The sequence below is a fragment of the Tasmannia lanceolata genome, unplaced genomic scaffold, assembly GCF_043159265.1.
Source record: "Tasmannia lanceolata isolate RefF3 unplaced genomic scaffold, GAP_Taslan_0.1 ptg000013l, whole genome shotgun sequence".
NCBI lineage: Eukaryota > Viridiplantae > Streptophyta > Magnoliopsida > Canellales > Winteraceae > Tasmannia > Tasmannia lanceolata.
The window spans coordinates 4463947-4483294 of record NW_027518690.1 but is presented as its reverse complement, the minus strand read 5'-3'; the positions used below and the strand labels follow the sequence as shown (position 1 = coordinate 4483294).

Here is a 19348-nt window from a genome sequence, read left to right as displayed (position 1 = left end):
TTTCTCGGAGGCCCCACTAGGGTTTTTTTTTTTTCAAGAAAATGTATTCACTGTTGCCATTTTCACTCTAAGATAAAAACTGATTTGGAGTGTTTTTTGGATTTGCTTTCCAAGTTTGTGTCATGATCTATTTCGAATCGGACTGTCCATTAGGGAAAAGTGAGTGGATGCGGATGTGCTTATAAGGACTTGTGCACCCTCGCCTTAATGGCTAGCTTTTAACGGTGAGTGAAGTAGCTGTTTGCCAAACGCGTTTTTGGGTGTCTTCTTTTGTCTATTTGCACCCCATGTGAGAGTGAGTGCTCTCACCCTCTTACAAAGACATGGTTGCTTTCTCATTAAATTCCCTCCTCACTCTCTCCACATTAAAGCCTTCCCATTGCTCTCCTTCTCTACCTGCCTCCAAACCCCTAGATCCAACAAGAAAAGCACATCAACGCAACTCTTTCAGATCTCCCAAACAAAACCCAATTCTTCAAATGGCTTCTTCTAAAGTTCAGTTCTTCAATTTTTATAAATTCCTTCTTCTTTGCCTTCTTTTTCTTCATGTTTCTTTTCTTTATGCTTCTCCTTTTGCTTTCAAATCCTTAGCTCAGACCCCAAAAAAAGAGTTCATGTCTAGGAGAAAAACATTAGCCATAGAGAATGAAGAGCTGCCCAAGAAGAAAAACACCATAGGAAAAGAAAACCAGACCAAACTCATCAAACCTACCACCAATTCAACAAAAACGAGTCTATCCAAACCCATCAAATCCCCCACCAATTCAACAAAAACAAATCTATCCAAACCCATCAAAACCCCAAGCAATTCAACAAAAATCCATCTCAAAAACCTTACTTCCACCTCAAATAGCTCAAACCCCACAAAATCCAACTCATCTCCCACCAAAAACTCACCAAATCTACTCAAATCCATCTCCCCCACCGACAAAACCAAAAACAAAGAAAAACCAACTAGCCAAAACACCAAAAATGACAAATCTGACCAGACCAACCAGCAAAAAACCCAAAACAAAACCCACCCAATTGCTCGATTTTGAAACGGACAGCAATTGGGTGGGTTTGATGGGTTTACCAAGACAGAGGAGAGAGCTGAATCAAGAAAGCAAAACATGGGATTGTGAACAGCAGCTCCCTTCTTATAATATAGCTCCACTTGGAAACTTCCATCAACTTCCAATCCCTTATACGAGAATTTATATGATGCCCGTGAAAATCACAAGGGCAGGGTGTCCTGACACCCTGCCCAACCAGGATCAAAAATCAAGGGGCAGGGTTTTGACACCCTGCCCTTGTGATTTTCACGGTCGGGCATCATATAAAAACTCCCCTTATACATAGTTTCATTATAACAAGATTGGCTGCCCCATTTCTGTGATTACAAGAAAGTAAAGTGGCAATAACAAGCTAGGACAACAGCTGATCATTTCCCAAAGATTATGTACACAAATTGGAAAAATTAAAATCTATCACTCAATCTAAAAATAAAAGGTAGAGAAATGAATTGGTAGTGTCTTCAGATAACATTAGATCACTTCCTGAAACTATTTGAATAAAAAAAATCCAGTTATGGAGGGAAGTGAGGATGGGGAGACCGAGAATTTTAGATTTTTCTCGGACGCCCATCCATCCTTCGTTAAATCTCTAACAGATACATGTATGAATCCATCTAACATGCTAGTAAATGAAGATTAAGCTCCATTAGCCAAAAGGCCAATTGCAAGAAACAAGTTTGGGAGCGTGGAGTAAATCCGCCAGGCAGATCAAATTACGCTCAAAGAATAAGATCTTATAATTCAAGTTTGGCTGCTTCTACATGTATAATATCTTACAAATACAGAGTAGTCACCACCCTCTAATTTAAACAGCTTACATTTTCTTTTCTTTTCTTTTGTACTCATCATTAATGTATATTTTCTCAACGTACTGGTAACTGGTAAGACAATCAAAACATTTGCTTGGAAACTTCGAACTTATACATTAGTAAGATTTTTGAACTTATATTGAGACAAGGATGAAAGGGGTGCAACTTAAGCAACAGATAGGAGAGCAACTAACCAAATGATTAGCTGGGTTTGGTTGCAGAGAGCATGATGAAAGGTCCATTCCTCACACATGTAAAATCCACCAGCCCACATGTTTTGCAGAGATCTTCCAATTCGCCTTCAGACAAGTAAATGTGACTACTTGAGGTTTGTGCTATATACTGCAAAAAAGAAAAGAGAATCTAAGTCAAGAGCTCCAAATGAATTATGGAAATGGCTGTGGACTGTTATGGTCTAAAGCATGTGAGTGTTGCTCAGTAGACAGACCCAACATATTTTTCAAGCTACTACTACAGAGAAAGTCATAGCTTTTCTTAAGAAAGAACTGAGTGTAACAAAATGGAAATGCACATGACATTTTTTATCGTTGTAAGTTTTAACGAATATTCAACCTCCGAAAAAGTCAAAAAACTAAAACACGTCAATTCAAGATGGTCACCGGGAAACTCTAATTAGAGTCATTTAACTATTTTCCTCAAAACCACACTCAATTTTCAAAACCTGAATTCGATAAATTATTAGAAAATCATTTCCTTCTCTTTTTAATTTGCAGCTGGAATAGAATCCATAACGTCAAGGTTGTGACACAGAGCACTATCCGATTGAGCAACATGCTACACCCCAATATTCCCTGATTCAAAGATATCCATTTCTACCCACGAAAGGAAAAAAACATTTTCTATATCAGGAATAATTTTCAAACTATAAACTTCTTTTAAATCAAACCATTACTTATGGTTCAAGGATAACACTTTCTAACTTATACTTCACATCTTGACTTTTTTATTGCAGTTGTTCGAGACATGAAAAGAAACATTATTTAGTATATTACAATGCACCAAACATCATATGTACGTATAACTGATAACCATGTACACATACGATGTGATCAATGGCAGGCAGTCCACTCCCATACGGTCTAATTACTGTGTTGGGAACGACGTCTTCTTCGTAGCTAGATAAATTAATTAACTTGTCAAAATTTAGTAAGTTTGTGTTGAGAATGCCACCCCCTTTATTGATAGACAGATTTAGAAACTAGTCAATCACACCAACTCTAGATACTAAGGATCAACATACATGGTGACAAAACGTCCAATGTCAAAACTGGTGCACTATCTATTTCAATGTTGTAACACTCCTTTTTCTATGAATGGTGAAGAAATATATTAGAAAAGAAGAGAAGGCCCAAGACCGAGATGGTCAGATACAAGAAAAGGAACCCAGAACACCGACAAAAAGAAAGATAAAGAGAGCTCAAAGCAGAGGAAAATCAAACAACTCCAAGATCAATCTCTCAACTCCGGCTTGGGCTAACTAATCGGCATCACTGTTAGCCGTTCTCCTGACATGCTGAAAAGTGATCTTGAGACCTATCAATCGGTCCCGAATTTCTTCAATGGCATTCGCAAATCTCCAAGGATGTGGACTCCCCATCTTATCATGTTCCTGGAGTCTCCTTCCACAATCAACCAACCAGCCCCTCTCCCTTCTAAGAGCCTAATACCATGCAATATGGCCATCACCTCCGTCTCATTGGAATTCTTAATTCCATTTTGGGTCATGCCCACCTAGTTAGTCCATGGTCATCTCTTAGAATTCCTCCAATTCTAGAGGGGCCCAGGTTGCCTAAACTCGATCCATTGAAGTTAAGTTTCAGCTTCCCGGGTTCCGACAGATTCCATTTAGGAGTAGGGACCTTTGAGTTTGGACAAAAGAGTTTGGATTCGGGATCCATCTGGATTCTTCTCTGTTAAATCCTTTTATTCGCATCTTGTTCCTTGTGGTGGTTCTTCTATCTATGCAAAGGTGTGGAGATTTCATTGCCCTCCAAGAGTGTGTTTCTTTGGTTGGGCGGCGTGTAGGGACAGGATCTAAACTATTAATTTTCTTCAGAAAAGGGGTATGTTCTTGGTTGATCATTGCTCCCTAGGTATGGAAGATGGAGAATCGGCTAGTCATCTTTTTATCCATTGTAAGGTTGCTAGAGAAGTATGGGGGCATATTTTAGGGAGATTTGGTATTTGTTGGGTGTTCCCTTACTCTATTCCAGATGTCGTCTTGTGTTGGGAGATGGTGCCATGGAAAAAGAAGGGAAAGATGCTATGGAAAATTTGTCTTCTTGCTACATGGTGGGTCTTATGGAAGGAGCGTAATGCAAGGATTTTTGAGGGGTCTACTAGATCGCCTTATCAGTTATACATAAATATCATCGCTCTTACCATTTCTTGGGCGAAATGTTTGCCACATTTCCGCTTTGTTTCTGCTTTTGACTTGTGGGAGGGTTGGAGGGAGGTGTGTGTAAGCGGAGGAAATCGTCTCAGGTGGTTCAGAAGTGGGAAGCTCCACAAGCTCCACCTGTTGGATGGATGAAACTCAATTTTGATGGCTCGAGTTTGGGCAATCCTGAGCCGGGTGGTATTGGGGGTCTTTATCGCGACTCTCGAGGAGCCACCATTTGGACATATTCAGGGCCGTTGGGCGTGTGTGACTCTAATGAGGCGGAGGTCAGGGCGGTTCACCAGGGTATTAAACAGATTGCGAGTGCGCTTCTTGATATCACTATTGTGGAGGGGGACTCTTTGAATGTGGTGAGATGGCTTCGTGGGTCTGTGGTACCTCCGTGGAGATTTTGGAATTTCTTTGACGAAATCTTTGACCTTGTGGAGGGCTCGTCCATTGTGTTCAACCATGTCCGTAGATCTGCTAATAGTGAGGCAGATTCTTTGGCTACATCTGGGGTTGAAAGAATGGAGTTGGAGTTTTTTTATTTTTTGCCTCCTTGAGGTCTTTGTTCTGTTTTTTCTTTCTTCTTTCTCTGTAATCTTCGGGAGACTTTCTCGGTCTTCCCGTTATTTCTAATACATTTGACTTACCATTTAAAAAGGAGTAGGGACCTTTGACTTCTTATTGCTCCTACACACTTCCATCTAATTATCGATCAGACCGTAGCTTGAAACATCTATAAAACATGGGAATGGGATGACTTGCTCCTACACACTTCCAAGTCAAATACATCACCTTAGAATAAATTTGATGAGACCCTTTAGATATATTGTTGAAAGTCCGATTGTTTCTTCCTTTCCAAATTGCCCACACAGTAGTTAGCAAAACCAATCTCAGAAAAGGCCTACAACAAAAACCGATCATGCTGATTAATGAACTCTGAAAAGGCCTTCATGCTTTGGTTAACTAGCTCTTTCCTCGATGAATCTCGGATGCTAAAGTGCCCCCCCCCCCCCCGACACACACACACAAACACATCAAAAAAAAAAATCACCATGAATACTCCCATCTAGACCTTATTGGGTATAATTCCTCCCAAAAACTAACCCTCTCTGCCATCTCATTGGGCTCATAAGCCCCTGTGAATAACCAGCATGAGCCATTATATTATACCTGGATGTTTATTATGAACTAAGGGTGACTTTCTTCATTGATAGATTGACTCGGCAATATGACAATATTAATGTTAATCACTTCACACAACAATCGAAACAAAGATGGTGTGATCTTATATTCCACGTCACGTGAATAGTTTGCACAAAAAAAAATTAATAAAAAACAAGCACCACTTAACAATCAAATCCACAAAGTAATAGTAATACAGGACATGGACAGAATACTTTTTACCTAAATTATTTCTGCTAGTCTTGCATCAGTTCATCAGTTAACCCAAATCTGATAAATCCATATTTTCCTTCAATTGTCCAAAGCATAAACCTTTTCATATTTTTCTTAGTTTCATCCTCTTTTATATCCACGTCATTGATCTTCCTAGTAACAGTTGGGTATTTATTTACACTAAGATTTATTTTTTTTTTGAGAAGATAACAAATTTATTTCAAATAAACGGGTATACAGAGACACTAGGGACAAGATCTCCCGGTGATATACATGCATCCATTTATTGATTACATCAATCCAAAAAGACCTCCCCTTCCCCCCTACTATCACAGAAGTGCACAATTGTATCCGGAAGCACCACTCCTTCCTTGGCCAAAAAGTCCGCCACCGAGTTGGCAGACCGATGCCGATGTTTTAAGAACGATCCAATAGCCTGAATTAAATCGCGTATCTCATCGATTAAGTTACACTAAGTGTTTTTAAGCTTTGTTTAATTAATTCAAACATGATAAAGGCTTTGAGATTATGTCAACCAAGCTGAACAAGTGAATCTGAAAGTACAGGCCATATCAAGCCAAACAGAGTGCAAAAAAAAGCTTAAATATGAATCAACATACCTGGCGCGCTGTCCTCAAAACAGGAAAGGCAGAAAAAATGCCATCAAGAACGTAGGTTGTAGCAACAAACACCCCTCCAGGTCTCAAAACTCGACTTATTTCTGCCACCTACAAAACAATAGCTGCCAATTACACTGGGCACATGCTTACTTCCTAACATGGATGATTGATTACTACTTCTCTGTTCCAATCCGACTTTTAACTGCTGATGGAAAGACGGGCGTCAAAGACAATGATCTCACTGTCATTAGCATGTATTGGATGAGACAAGAAAATTAGAAAGATTTTGACTGAGTCCAAATTCTCTGCTATGTGATCTTGGAGGCCAGTAATTTACTCACTTTGACATGTTATACAATCTTCTGGTTATTTGCTTTTTTTGGGTACATACATTTCCATTTCTTACCGATCAATTAATTACTGGGAATACATGCATACATTTAAGAGCATGTAGTACACAAATTTTATATTTTCATTTTTACACTTTACTAGCTAATTTTTACGTGTTCTTTAATGTCTCAGTCATTTGATTGTTTACATAGTTAAAACTTTGGTAGTCTTAGCACAAACAAGTGTTTAAAAATGCATATGTGGGTCAAAATGCGGCCAAGAAAAATCCTTGTCAACTTGGCCCGGACGCGGCCAAGAAAGCAGTTGACGTGGCTGAGTACTAGGTTGACACAGTCATAACTAGGGAGAGTCAAAGGAGTTTTTATTGACTCTGTAGGGCAAAACGTGGAATGCGGTGGCAAAATGCAGAACACGGCCAATGGAAAAGGGTGTCAACACGGGAGAGTCCACGATGACGCGGGGGAGTTTTAAAACTATGAGGCAAACACAACTTGTTTGAAGATCCTAGTTTATAGTTTGTTTTAGTAGAGATCCGGGATAGGTTCGGAGCTGCTTCGGGTTCTTTCTCTACAGCTGCTGTGTGGGAGATGACATCATTTCCTGTGATCCCTAATAGTTCCTCCGGAAGTATTGATCCCTCAAGGGCTTCATACATATGGATCTCAAAATAGTGTGGTTATGTACGCAGATTGAAATATTCACTCCCCACATTCATCCCTGGCCCAATTCATCTTTTTAAGTAGATAATACTTGTTGTATCCATAATGATCATGCTACCAAGTAATGAGTTGATATTTATGTATCGTAGTAGGGTTTCTTCTATGATAGGTAATTTATAGAACTAAAAATGTGAACCAAGTTGTGCAAAGCCAAAAGCAAGATGAAACAAAGTGAAAATAATGAGGGAACATGATTATATAAACTCAAAAAGGAAATTGAAGCTCAAATGTTTGTGTTTTTAATTCTATTTTCCCATTCAAAAGGCCATATAAAGAAAGACACTTACAGCAGATGATGGTGAAGGCCAACAGTGCAACGCAGCACCTGCATGTACAGCATCAACAGAACTTGAAACAAAAGGAAGTCTAGATATATCAGCCCTAACCAATATTAAGCTCCTGAAAGTAAAAAAAGAGGTATCAGATGTGATGTGCATAGCAGAACTCAGAAAGAAGAGTATAAGAACCAGAAAAGTCTCAAAGCTTTCTGAATGATAAAACCCATAAATCCAATAACTTTCTACTGATGTGTTAAGATACATGCTCATATTTCAAATCCAAAGTAATACTCTTGTGGAAAGCCATCCTCCTTAATGAACTCATGACATTGCCGCAGCATATTCTCTGAGAAGTCCAGAGCGACAACAAGAGAATATATTCCACTTTTAGCAAAAAGCCTTGAGAATAAACCACTTCCACAACTGGCGTCAATTATTGTTCCACCTACAGTAGGCTGAAGGTATTCTTTAGCCATTTCAAACTGCATTCAAATTATAAACATATTAATGGATATCCAATTCTGAAAAAAAACACTAGAAAAACTTCCACACGTCAGTATTTGCAAAAATGATGGAGGGCAACTGGACTTCAGGATATAATAGAAGTGATGATGAAGAGACAACAATGTTAAAAAATTTCCCTATATTTATGCTATTTCATCATTTTCAACACCAGAGGAGATCAGTTCTCAGAACTGGAGAGGTCTCAGTAAATTTATTTTTTATCAAAATAACAATCATTTTACCTCTTTGTCTGGACCAGGAAAACCACCCCATATAAAATTTTGCCTCCAACCCCTTTCATATAGAAATGACACCAGAGGAGATCTGTTCAAAGAAATAAATTCTAAGAGAGGAAAATGCAAGTTGAAAGAAATTTTGCAGCATCCTGCCATTGAAAAATTGTTTCTCATACAAATAAAGATAGTTCCTAAGAAGTTGTTCATACACACAGAAATAATTCAAAAGAAAAGGCAGATATGCTCTATCTGTTTTTTTATCAGTAACTTCATTTATACTTTTTTAATAAGCTCTTAATTTTATTTGTTCATTCAAGCTCTTTAGAATCTTGAACAAATCCTCCCATTCAGGATGTTGTGCTCTCTCCCTTGCAACAAAAGAATGCATCCCCTGAAGGGGAAAGCTAGAATGGGAAGGGGAGACCTTTTCGAAACTTCAGGAAGGGGAAGGGGGAACTGCACCTCTGTAAATAATGTTTGGGGGAAAAATAAAAGAGCAACGAACAAAAAAATTGGGGAGGATTGGCAATGCCCCTTTTGTCTCTACCATAATTTTGGGTGGCGAAATAGATGCAGAAGATGTTCGAAAGCTTGGGCAGATTCGACCCCTTCATCGCCTTTGGATGGGAAGGGGAGACCTTTTAGAAACTTCAAGCTACACCAAAACAATAGGTTGGAGGATGGTCCTGCTCTCCTTGCCAATACCTTAATTTTAGTTGGCGGGATGACTGTCGATAGTGTCATCGGGCTAGATCTCCTTCAAAATGGGTTCATCGTGTTAACTCATTCTAGAAGGTTGACTCTAATGATGACAAAGATGAATGCTGGCATGATTCAGGTAGAATTTATCACCACAAAATCTCAGGGTGTCCATTTTTATCTATCTCGGGAGGGAAGTAGATGCTCGAATGGGTTCCCTTAAAGCTTGCTTAATAGGGAAAAAGAAAAATCATAAGAGTCCTTGAAGGAGCTTTGGAAATGGGCACAAAAGGATTGGGATATCCCATCTTTACATTGTCCTACTACTTTGGCAAAGAATGAATTTCCCTTTATGTTTGACTCAGAATTACAAGCATCGCAAATCCTTGCTAAGGGATCTAAGGCTTTGGGGATCATTTGCTCTCCCTCTCACCATGGAGTAGGTATTTTATTCAAGGTGAGGAAGTCCACTGGGTTCATTTTTATGGCATCCCTTTGCATGCTTGGGCTGTCTCAACAGTGGAGGCTATAGGGGGCCTTTTTGGTAGGGTTATAGAAACCAAGATAGAAGGTAATAAACTGAATTGTATGAGTTACGTTTCAGCAAAAATTATTGCCCCCATTGGCACTTTCATAAATCCTCCCTTAAAATCAAAATTCTTGACCAAATCTATACCATTGGGGTTGAATTTCCGGGGGATTCCCCTCAACATTCTCGGGCTTCCCAGATTTGGGTCTTTCCTCGCCGGCGGTTTGTCCTCCGGCGTGCCAAGGGCGGAATCCTGGTAATCCTCTGAATCCCGTTGGGATTTTAAATTTGAAATCTGCCCAATCGAATCCTCTGCCTTTGCCACCCAATGATCGCATTTGCCTGTTCTCGAGAAAGGTGCGGTGGGACCTGAGAAGGTCAAATCAATTTTACCGTTAGCTAGTCGTGAGGTCCCTAGGCAGGAAGTTGGCAAGATGGGTGCTCCCTTCAAGAATTTCAAGCCAGCTGACCCTCATCAAAGAACTAGGAAGAATTTTGTCTATCGTGCCCCTGGTAACCATTATGATGGTTCAAGTTCTATGGCCAAGGGGTCAGGATTCCAAGATAATATGCTCATGAATATCTTGGAGTCTGTCCTGGTTACAAATTGTGGGTCGAAAAAGGCAAATAGCAGGCTGGTAAATTTCCTTAAATTTTACGCTAAATCTGGTAGGATAGGTCCTGTCTGCAGATAATTCAGAAATCTTGACCCTTGAAGCAGTAGGTTTTGTTTTTGGTGATGGGAAGACTTTTGTCTAGTAGTCTAAAAGCTTGAAGTGGGTGTAGTCTTATCTCCTCGGTTGGCGGGATCTCGATCTCTCACATCGGGTCTTTTCAGTATTTTCTCTAGCGCTCCCTTCTAGGAGCAGATTCTTCAAAGCCCTGGTATTAGTATTAATATGAACAAGGCGAAGAGATTCTTAAGTCTTAAGAATAGCCCTTCCTCTCACAAAGAATGTACGGAGAATCCAGGAGACCTACGAGGATCTTCTTCTAGCTTTAGAAGAAGTCTTGGAAGGGTTGAGAGAAGGCATATATGGGACATGTATGAGGCGGACTCCCGGCTGGAGGGATCGGATGAGGTGGGAAGTCGAACCATAGGGTGTGATCATACCGGCACAGAGGCACTAAAATTAAGTGTTCGGGTTTCGCGATGTGCCCAAAAGTACAAACTAAATGACTATCTAGATGGTGGTGACAGGTTTATAACTTGCCTCATCACAGCCTTGCATGGAAGGATTCGGGACCTCAAGAAATAAAGCCCTGGTGAGGTTCCAAAAGCTTTTGGAGGAGATAGTAGCGGAAGATTTCGACAAAGAATAGAAATAGTTACTTGGATTGGTGGAAATGCATGGGAGAGTGGACTTTGTTGCAATGGTTTGATCTAGAAGACCACTTCGTTTGGTTTTTACTGGCCTAGGAGCATGTTCCTGGCAACCCTTAATTGATTCTATGTAATGCGCAAGTAGGGACCTCCGGTCCCCAATGTAACTTTCATAGTATGAATGAAATTGTCAATTTTCAAAAAAAAAAAAAAGCTCTTAATTTTTATTTTTATTTTTGAATAGCAAATTATTTCATCAAAGAGAATTGCGACCGAGAAGCTCAAAAACTAAGAAAAAAACAAATGATACAAAGTATACAATAGACATAGATGAATGCACCCCTCAAGGAGGCGGGAAGTCAAAGATAGCAAAGTCATCGATTTGAACCCCCATAGGAGCTAGGCAGTCGGCATCAAAGTTGGAAGATCTCTGTACATGCTGAAAAGTCAGCGGAGAACCCTCGAGTCAATCCAATACCTATCAATCATGCGTTCAAGCTCCAAGGATAGGATTGAATCTCACTCATCCACCTGATAACCTGGAGTGATTACGCTTCTACAATCAATCTACTGAGATCTCTGGTATCTACAATCCTCATACCCTGTAAGGGTACTAAGACCTCAGCTTCATTTGAATCTGTGATTCCAATTGGGCCCAAGAAAGCCCACTTGGCTACACCCCTCTCATTCCTTAGAACGCCACCTACCCTAGTTAGCCCAGGATTACCTAGGCTCAAACCATCAAAGTTCAACTTCAGGAATCCTTGGCTTGGGGGTTCCCAGGCTTGGCATGGGGGTGTGTACCTGCACCACACTAGAACATATGCCTTTCCACCTCCGCCAAAGGTCATAAGCAAAGATGAACCTGGAGCTTGGGAGGGTCTTTACCCAAGATATTGTTAGTGCGATTAACTTAGTGTACATATATATAGCGAGCTCTTTGTAAATATCCCTAATATTCTAGCATTTATTTCCTTCAATATCACCCATAGCTTAGTGAGTAGCACCACTCTCCATAGAATCCTTCCTTTTCTGGCCAATGAACGGAAAGCCAGGATTCCAACAGATCGGGTAATCGTAGGGTGAAGACTGAGGACATCCCAAATCTCCCAAGGATTGGGCTCCAAATCTCCCTGGCTATCCTACAATGTATGAAAATGTGGTCTACAGACTCCCCAGCCTCTAAACATAACGCATAGATCCATAGGGTAAACAATAATCATCTCAAGATTTCTAAGACAGTCTACCATGAGAATCTTGTTGAGAAGAGCTGTCAAGCTAAATGCACAGACCCAGGTAGGAGACAGTATACTGACTATGCTCCACACTCTGACTATATACGAGGGCAGAACACTAGGCACAAAGTGGTGATAAAATGACTTGACATTGAAGGTCCCAGACGACCTCCAGATTCAAACTCTTTTGCTGTTTCTAGTCTTCTTTATATAGCAGGCCTCCAACATCTCCATTAATCGGCTACCCTGAGTCCCTGATAATCTCTCTAAAAGAAATTCCATCTGAAGTTGATTTTCCATGATATCCTCCCCTCTATCCTATCTTAGCAGTCGACCGCAATGCTTGTCCGTAGCCACCTTGTACAACTCTAGAAACACCTCCACTTGTAGTGCTGTGCCACACCATGTCATGCCAGAATTTTACACTATCACCCTTGTAAACTCTCAATCTGCTTCCCTCATTGAATTTATACCTTTGTCGAAAAATTTCTCTCCACAGAGTTAAACCACTAAATCTGTATTTGCCATCAGAAACCCAATGTCCAAGTAACATGCCATACTTGTTGTCAATGACTCTGGTCCACAATTGAGTCCTCTCCACCCCATACCTCCAAAACCATTTGCCGAGAAGCGCTTAATTAACCTCTCTCAATCTACGGATTTCTTGACCACCCGCCTTGATTGGTTTGCAGACCTCTCAACCTCCTCCCAAGTCACAAGATGATGCTTTTTCTTCTCGTCTGACCCTCCCCATAGGAACCCTCTTTGGATTTTCTTGATCCGATTAATCAAACTTATGGGGCATTTAAACGTGGAGAAATAATAAATCGGGATGTTTAATTAGAGTTTTTTTTTTAAATTGGGCAAATCAATACTGCTTTGATTAGAGTTATTCTCCCAAAAAGTTATCAACATATAATAAGTTCTTAATAAAGTAAAGAGTGCATAAGTAAAACAGTCCTGATACCACTTCCCTATCAAAAGATAGGACATGGGCTTCATTGAGCTATGCCTATGATGCTGTTATGGAATTGAAGTTAAATGAATTCAACTTTCACTCTCACAATTACTGATAAACCAGTGCAGCATCACAGAAGTTGCTTATGTTACCCATATACAGTCGAACAATTTCCACTGCCCTTGCAGATGGCACCATGTGTCTACAATCCAGAAACACAGCATGTAATGTGTGAACTAAAAATTAGAAGGGATTCTATAGATACTTTCAACACTCAGCTCTCCTTTTCACTGGTGGGTATTCTTCACTCTTAGTCCAGTCACTCTGCCCTTCCATGATAAGAAGGGCAAGTGGTTCCAATACCAATTATGCCTATCTTCTATTATCTTAAAAATATAAGGAAAAAAAAAAGATATAAAGAGCAGTACATGACATGGTTATGGAATACCATTGAGAGTGAGAAAAAAAACCAATTTGCTAGAAACCTAACAAAGTGTAACTCACACCTGAAAAGTTCTGTTGAAGCTGGCATGAATTCACCATAATTCTTGGCACCACTAGCAACTGTAAGATCGAGATAAATCTCATTGCTGATGTAATCTCTCTTGCAAGTGAGGCACTCAAAGCTAGCCCCAGATGTGGATGTTCTGCAGCAGATTAGTCAGGCACAAAACACAAGAAAATCATTAGACTTAAAAAAAAACCCATGAATGAATTTCAATTGTCATAGTCCCCTATTGAAATATAGATTAAATAAAACCAACTCTACCAGCTTAAGCTTTTGGAGTAATTGGTTGTTTCACATGGTATCAGAGATATTGCCTCACGGCAGGTCCTGAGTTCAAAACCCATTAACTCCTTGATATTAAAAATCCACATGTATGGCCAACCCAAATGAGGGTGAGACCATGGCTATTGCCTCATGGTAGGCAGGTCCTGAGTTCAAAACCCAATAACTCCTTGATATTAAAAATCCACGTATATGGTCAACCAAAGGAGCGTAATACCAGACCTACTGCCTCGGTCCGTCCTGGGTTCAAAACCCAATACCTCCTTGATATTAAAAATTCACGTGTATGGCCAACCCAAATGAGGGTGACACCGGAGCTAGGGCCTCCCACCAGGTCCTGAGGGGACAGACGTGAGGGGGAGTGTTGTATAAATGATCACCAACTCTAACAGCTTAAGCTTGTGTATTAATTGGTTGCTTCACACTCACAAGTCACAACAGAGATGGCATAAGAACATAGCAAGAATAATAACTTACACTGCCAATCCAGAATCAGTTTTAGAGATTAATGGGCCATAACAAATAGGACAGCCTAAAACATTCGGTTCTTTCCTCACCATTCCATTCAAAACAGAATCCTAAAACAGAAAACCAGTAACATCATACATAAAATCTCACAAAAACAGAAGAAAATTGAAATGGGCATTTAATCAATTGGATGATTGCATTAAGACCAGTTTTACGGGCTTTGCTTCGATTGTAACAGTTGTAGATGCTCGGATTCTTGGGGAGATAAGACGTCTGACGGTTAGATTTTTGCGTCTGAGGAAAGAAGTCTTTGGATTGTTGAGCTTATTTGCAATAAAGACTCCCGTGTAGCTGAGAACCGTTGCCATTATCTCTCTCTCTCTCTCTCTCTCAAATCTCGATGTAAAAGAGAGAACCCGTGAAGGCCTTCTTCGGCATTTCTCATCTATTGGGTGGAAAAATATCATGGGAAATGATATCAGCACAACCATGTTTTAATAATTACACAAACCTAGCTTGTCTTTTCTTTTTCTTAATTGGCTTGTGATAGCTTTTTGGGAACTGTGCAGCTAGGGCTGCAACAGGTTCGGGTTGGGTTGGGTCGGGTTTTTCAAAACCCTAGACCAACCCTGGATCTCATTATCTCGTCCCTGACTCGCCCTTACCTTGAGTCAGGACTGAAAAACCTCAACCCATTGCCCGCTCTACCGGGCTCAGTGCGGCCTGGCCCACCCTGATTGGGTCGGGCCGGGCCGGTCTGGCCCTAATTGACCCTAGTGCAAATGCATGTTAAGAGTGCCAAAAATAAAGCAACCACATATTATATAGAACAAAATGATCAATAAACAAAGAAAGGGAACGAAATAAGACAATACGAATTCAACAACATGACGGCCAGCAGAGTCAATTAATAATAATAATCTAAAGAAATATCGATCCAAGATAATAGAAAACATTAGCAAAAGAAACATGCACAGATGGTTCAATTTTATAATAGAAAACTTAGGGTCGGGCCTGGTCGAGCTGACCCGAGGTATTAACCCTGAACCCGACCCGACCCGATCCTGGGTCAGGGTCTAAAAAATGAACTCTAACCCGCCCTCAAGGTTGGAAAATCCAGCCCAAACCCTGTTCGGGCTCAGGGTGGGTCAGGGCTGACAGGGCCAAACTTGCACCCCTATGTGCAGCCCTTTAAATAATAGAAGACAAGATGGTTTAGTGCAAATATAAAAAATGGTGGTGCGATATCATTTCCCAATATCATTTTTCCATCTATGTTTCTTTCCGCGTAAAAATGGGACGTAAAATGGGCGTAAAACAAATTTTACTCCCACTTTACGGGGAAATATGGGCGTAAAATTTTCGTCCAATAATGATTTTTTTTAGTGAAGTTGGTGTGATACTAAAAGAGGAGATACATGTACATGTAAGAGTGCTTGTTAGATGGAGAGATTGGACCCACAAACCCAAGTTGGTGTGATACTAAAAGAGGAGATACATGTACATGTAAGAGTGCTTGTTAGATGAAGAGATTGGACCCACAAACCCAAACAACATCAGCTGGTGGGTCCCATATCTATTGAGATTTCTATAATATGAAGTCTCTCTAAGATCGGATAGTTACGATCATCGGATCTTCGTGTGTGATGGTACCCAGTAGAAAGATTATTTGGGGCTTTTTCAATTATGCTGCTCAAAGGGAGGAAATAGTGACCCATATTGTCTGATAACATTTTTTTGTAATAAAAAGTACCCTCTTCCAATGCTTTCCAAGCCAATCCCAAAACATTCAATTTTATATTATCGAAGTTTAAAACGTGGACTGGAAACATTCGACCCATTTCATCACATGGGTGGAAGACTAAATTCAACAGCCAACACCACAGGCCTGACCCAATAATATAGAGGTGAGAGACAGTTGACATTGAAGGGTCCTCCATTTCTTCTCCCACCTCTATCTCCTTTTTCTTTTTTCTTTTTTTTCTTTTTTTTTTTTTTTTTTTTATAGCTAAGCTGGGGTTTGGCGGGGACCCCTACCGGATTATATAAGAACGGAAGATAATACAATCAGAAACAAGACAAGGAACCCTATCACGTGGGTAGGGAACACAACAAGAGAAACAAAAACAAGGCCTAACCTTAGAAGCGATATCTAAGGGGAGAAAAAAGCACAAAGAATCTCAAAAACCTCTAATAGCTATAGGAGTCTATCATCGGTTGGCTCATCTTCCGAGCTTTCTGGCTCTTCCGCAAATTCTGGTTGTTCTTTCTTTTCACCTCCATCCACTTTTCATTTTCATGAGGTGCTATGGTGTGGTGACCAGTAGGCTCAGCCGAGAGAGGGACTGGATTTTCCTTAGGAAGATTTTCATCTTCAGCCTCTTAATTGTACTCATCTCCTAACTCCCTCCCACTATTGTCTTCAGAAGCGTCTACATCTCTATCTCCTTTTCACACTGGTTCATATGCCACATTGCTTCAAGCATTTCACAACTTATTGTGAATTCCTCAAGACTTTATCTACTTCTTGTTGTTTTTTGACCAAGATCAATTTTTAGTACTAATGAGAAGAAGCTCAATGATTTACTGCTCAATCTATTTGACTAGAATGTTGGTCCCACTTTTGAGTAGAATATGTTCCATGAACAAGTTGCAGCCTTAACTTGATCAAATTAAAGAAAAATAGCTATTAAATCGCTGAAAATACTCAAGAAATGTTAAAGCATAAAAGATTAAATAACGCCTTCCCCAACAGCTTAAGCTTTTGGATAAGTGGTTGTAAAATTTCAATTAGATAACCAGGACCCATTATGAACAAGTGATTTACAATTAGATAATGAACTATTCTGTTGTGAAATTGCCAAGGCCTTGTTTGTTTAAGCCCTGGTCGTTTTAGATTGTGACAACCGATTATGATCCCTAGGACGAATATCGGACTCATAATTATTATTGAGTCCAATCAGTTTGGGGATCACAGTCGGTTGTCACAATCTACAAAGAACAGGGCATTAAGACTATGACAAGCGATTGTGAGTCCAAAACTAAAATTATTGAACTCAAACAGTGTGTGTAGGGCAAGGAGGGCCATAAGAAAATTATGTGGTTAAATATGGGGTCTAATGTCTAGCTCCTAAACGTGGGTGTAGGGCAAGGTCGGCTATGTCCTCCTCATGTATTATTTTTATTTTGATTATTGAACAGGTTTATTGATTTTTCATCTATTAAAAATAAAAGGTAATTGCCTACCAAGATGAAAATTAGAAAGTTAATTAAAAAATTATTAAGACATACTAATTGTCTAATTAGATATTAGAATTGTCTAATTGCTGTGATTGTTTGGACTGTGGAGATCCAACATAGGATATATCAGATAGACGGTCCAGAAGAGCTGTTAAACCCAATTTCTCAGAGGCCCCACTAGGTTTTTTTTTTTTTTTTTTTTTAGAAAATGTATTCACTGTTGCCATTTTCACTCTAAGATAAAAACTGATTTGGAGTGTTTTTTGGATTTGCTTTCCAAGTTTGTGTCATGATCTATTTCGAATCGGACTGTCCATTAGGGTATCCTGGGTCCAGCATACATTGTACACGGTTAGAGCTTAGGGTTAGGGGAAGGGGGATGGAAGAAATTACAGAGAGAGGAGAATAGTCGGTCATCGAAACAAAAAACGAGAAAATGAGACGTTTGTTGTTTTGAGTCGACTTTTTAAACATTGCAAAATTACCTCTCATGACTTAGACATAAATGAACAAAAATATGAAGAGAGTTATCACACGCACCCTCGTTCGGATCCACGACGGTCCATTGGATTCTGTGACTAAATCAGAGTCACGATCTAAAATAATTTCGGATCTTAGGATATAGGTCCAATAGACAAGGTCCAGACCTACATAAGTACCCAAATCCATGTTGGGGTTCCATGTGAAAGCAATGATCCCACATTGGAAAAGTGAGTGGATGTGAATGTGCTTATAAGGACTTGTGCACCCTCGCCTTAATGGCTAGCTTTTAACGGTGAGTTCTACCCGGGTCTCAATAAGTGGTATCAGAGCAGGCGAAGATCTCGGTAACTCCGGTGTACCCTCAATGACGGAGAAAATCCATCAGGGAAGATCTCATAGTTCCCACATTGCTCCCGCTCGGAGGGGTGTCCAATAGACAAGGTTCAGACCTATAGAAGTACCCAAATCCATGTTGGGGTTCCATGCGAAAGCAAAGATCCCACATTGGGAAAGTGAGTGGATGTGGATGTGCTTATAAGGACTTGTGCACCCTCCCGTAATGGCTAGCTTTTAAGAGTGAGTTCTAGCCGGGTCTCAATAAGTGGTATTAGAGCAGGGGAAGATCTCAGTAACTCCGGTGTACCCTCGATGACGGAGAAAATCCCTCAGGGAAGATCTCGTAGTTCCCACATTGCTCCCGCTCGGAGGGGTGAGATTGTTCACATTGTTGAGATCCCACATTGGAAAAGTGAATGGACGTGGATGTGCTTATAAGTTATAAGGACTTGGGACCCTCCCCTTACCTGCTAGCATTTAGTATCTTTTGGATCCATCGGGCCCATCTGGGATGGGTCCATTGACACCCCATTTTTGTACAAAACAGGTCAATCCGGTCAGCATTGTCCATCTTAACATTTCAGTCGATCTCTAACCTAAGATTCCGAATGGAATAACAGTACACTGGTTGACTAAAATTCCAAGACATTTTTTCAAACAGAAACATTATATTATATTGCCCACAGCAATGTGTTCCCACCATAGATGGGATTGAAAACCTTCACTCCTTCTAACTTTAGCTGAAATTTATGGACATCCAAAGTCTTTTCCCTGATATTTTATTAGGCCAAGTGGTGAAGTAGCTGTTTGCCAAACGCGTTTTTGGGTGTCTTCTTTTGTCTATTTGCACCCCATGTGAGAGTGAGTGCTCTCTCACCCTCTTACAAAGACATGGTTGCTTTCTCATTA

At 40.2% G+C, this 19348-nt stretch overlaps 1 protein-coding gene across 2 annotated transcripts; it reads right to left on the bottom strand.

Annotated features, from left to right (window-relative positions):
* Positions 1–1741: 1741 nt before the first annotated feature.
* Positions 1742–14808, bottom strand: LOC143889566 (S-adenosyl-L-methionine-dependent methyltransferases superfamily protein). 2 transcript variants are annotated; one of them, XM_077393825.1, is made up of 8 exons: positions 14587–14808; positions 14390–14490; positions 13629–13769; positions 8384–8465; positions 7929–8119; positions 7647–7758; positions 6290–6397; positions 1742–2206 (listed from the first exon to the last, which is right to left on the bottom strand). In XM_077393825.1, exons 1-8 carry the CDS (start codon positions 14746–14748, stop codon positions 2066–2068), a joined length of 1038 nt encoding a protein of 345 aa, XP_077249940.1. In that variant the 5' UTR covers positions 14749–14808; the 3' UTR covers positions 1742–2065. The 2 variants fall into 2 exon arrangements, with proteins under 2 accessions (XP_077249940.1, XP_077249941.1); XM_077393826.1 differs by having other exon boundaries at positions 14596–14808.
* Positions 14809–19348: the final 4540 nt, after the last annotated feature.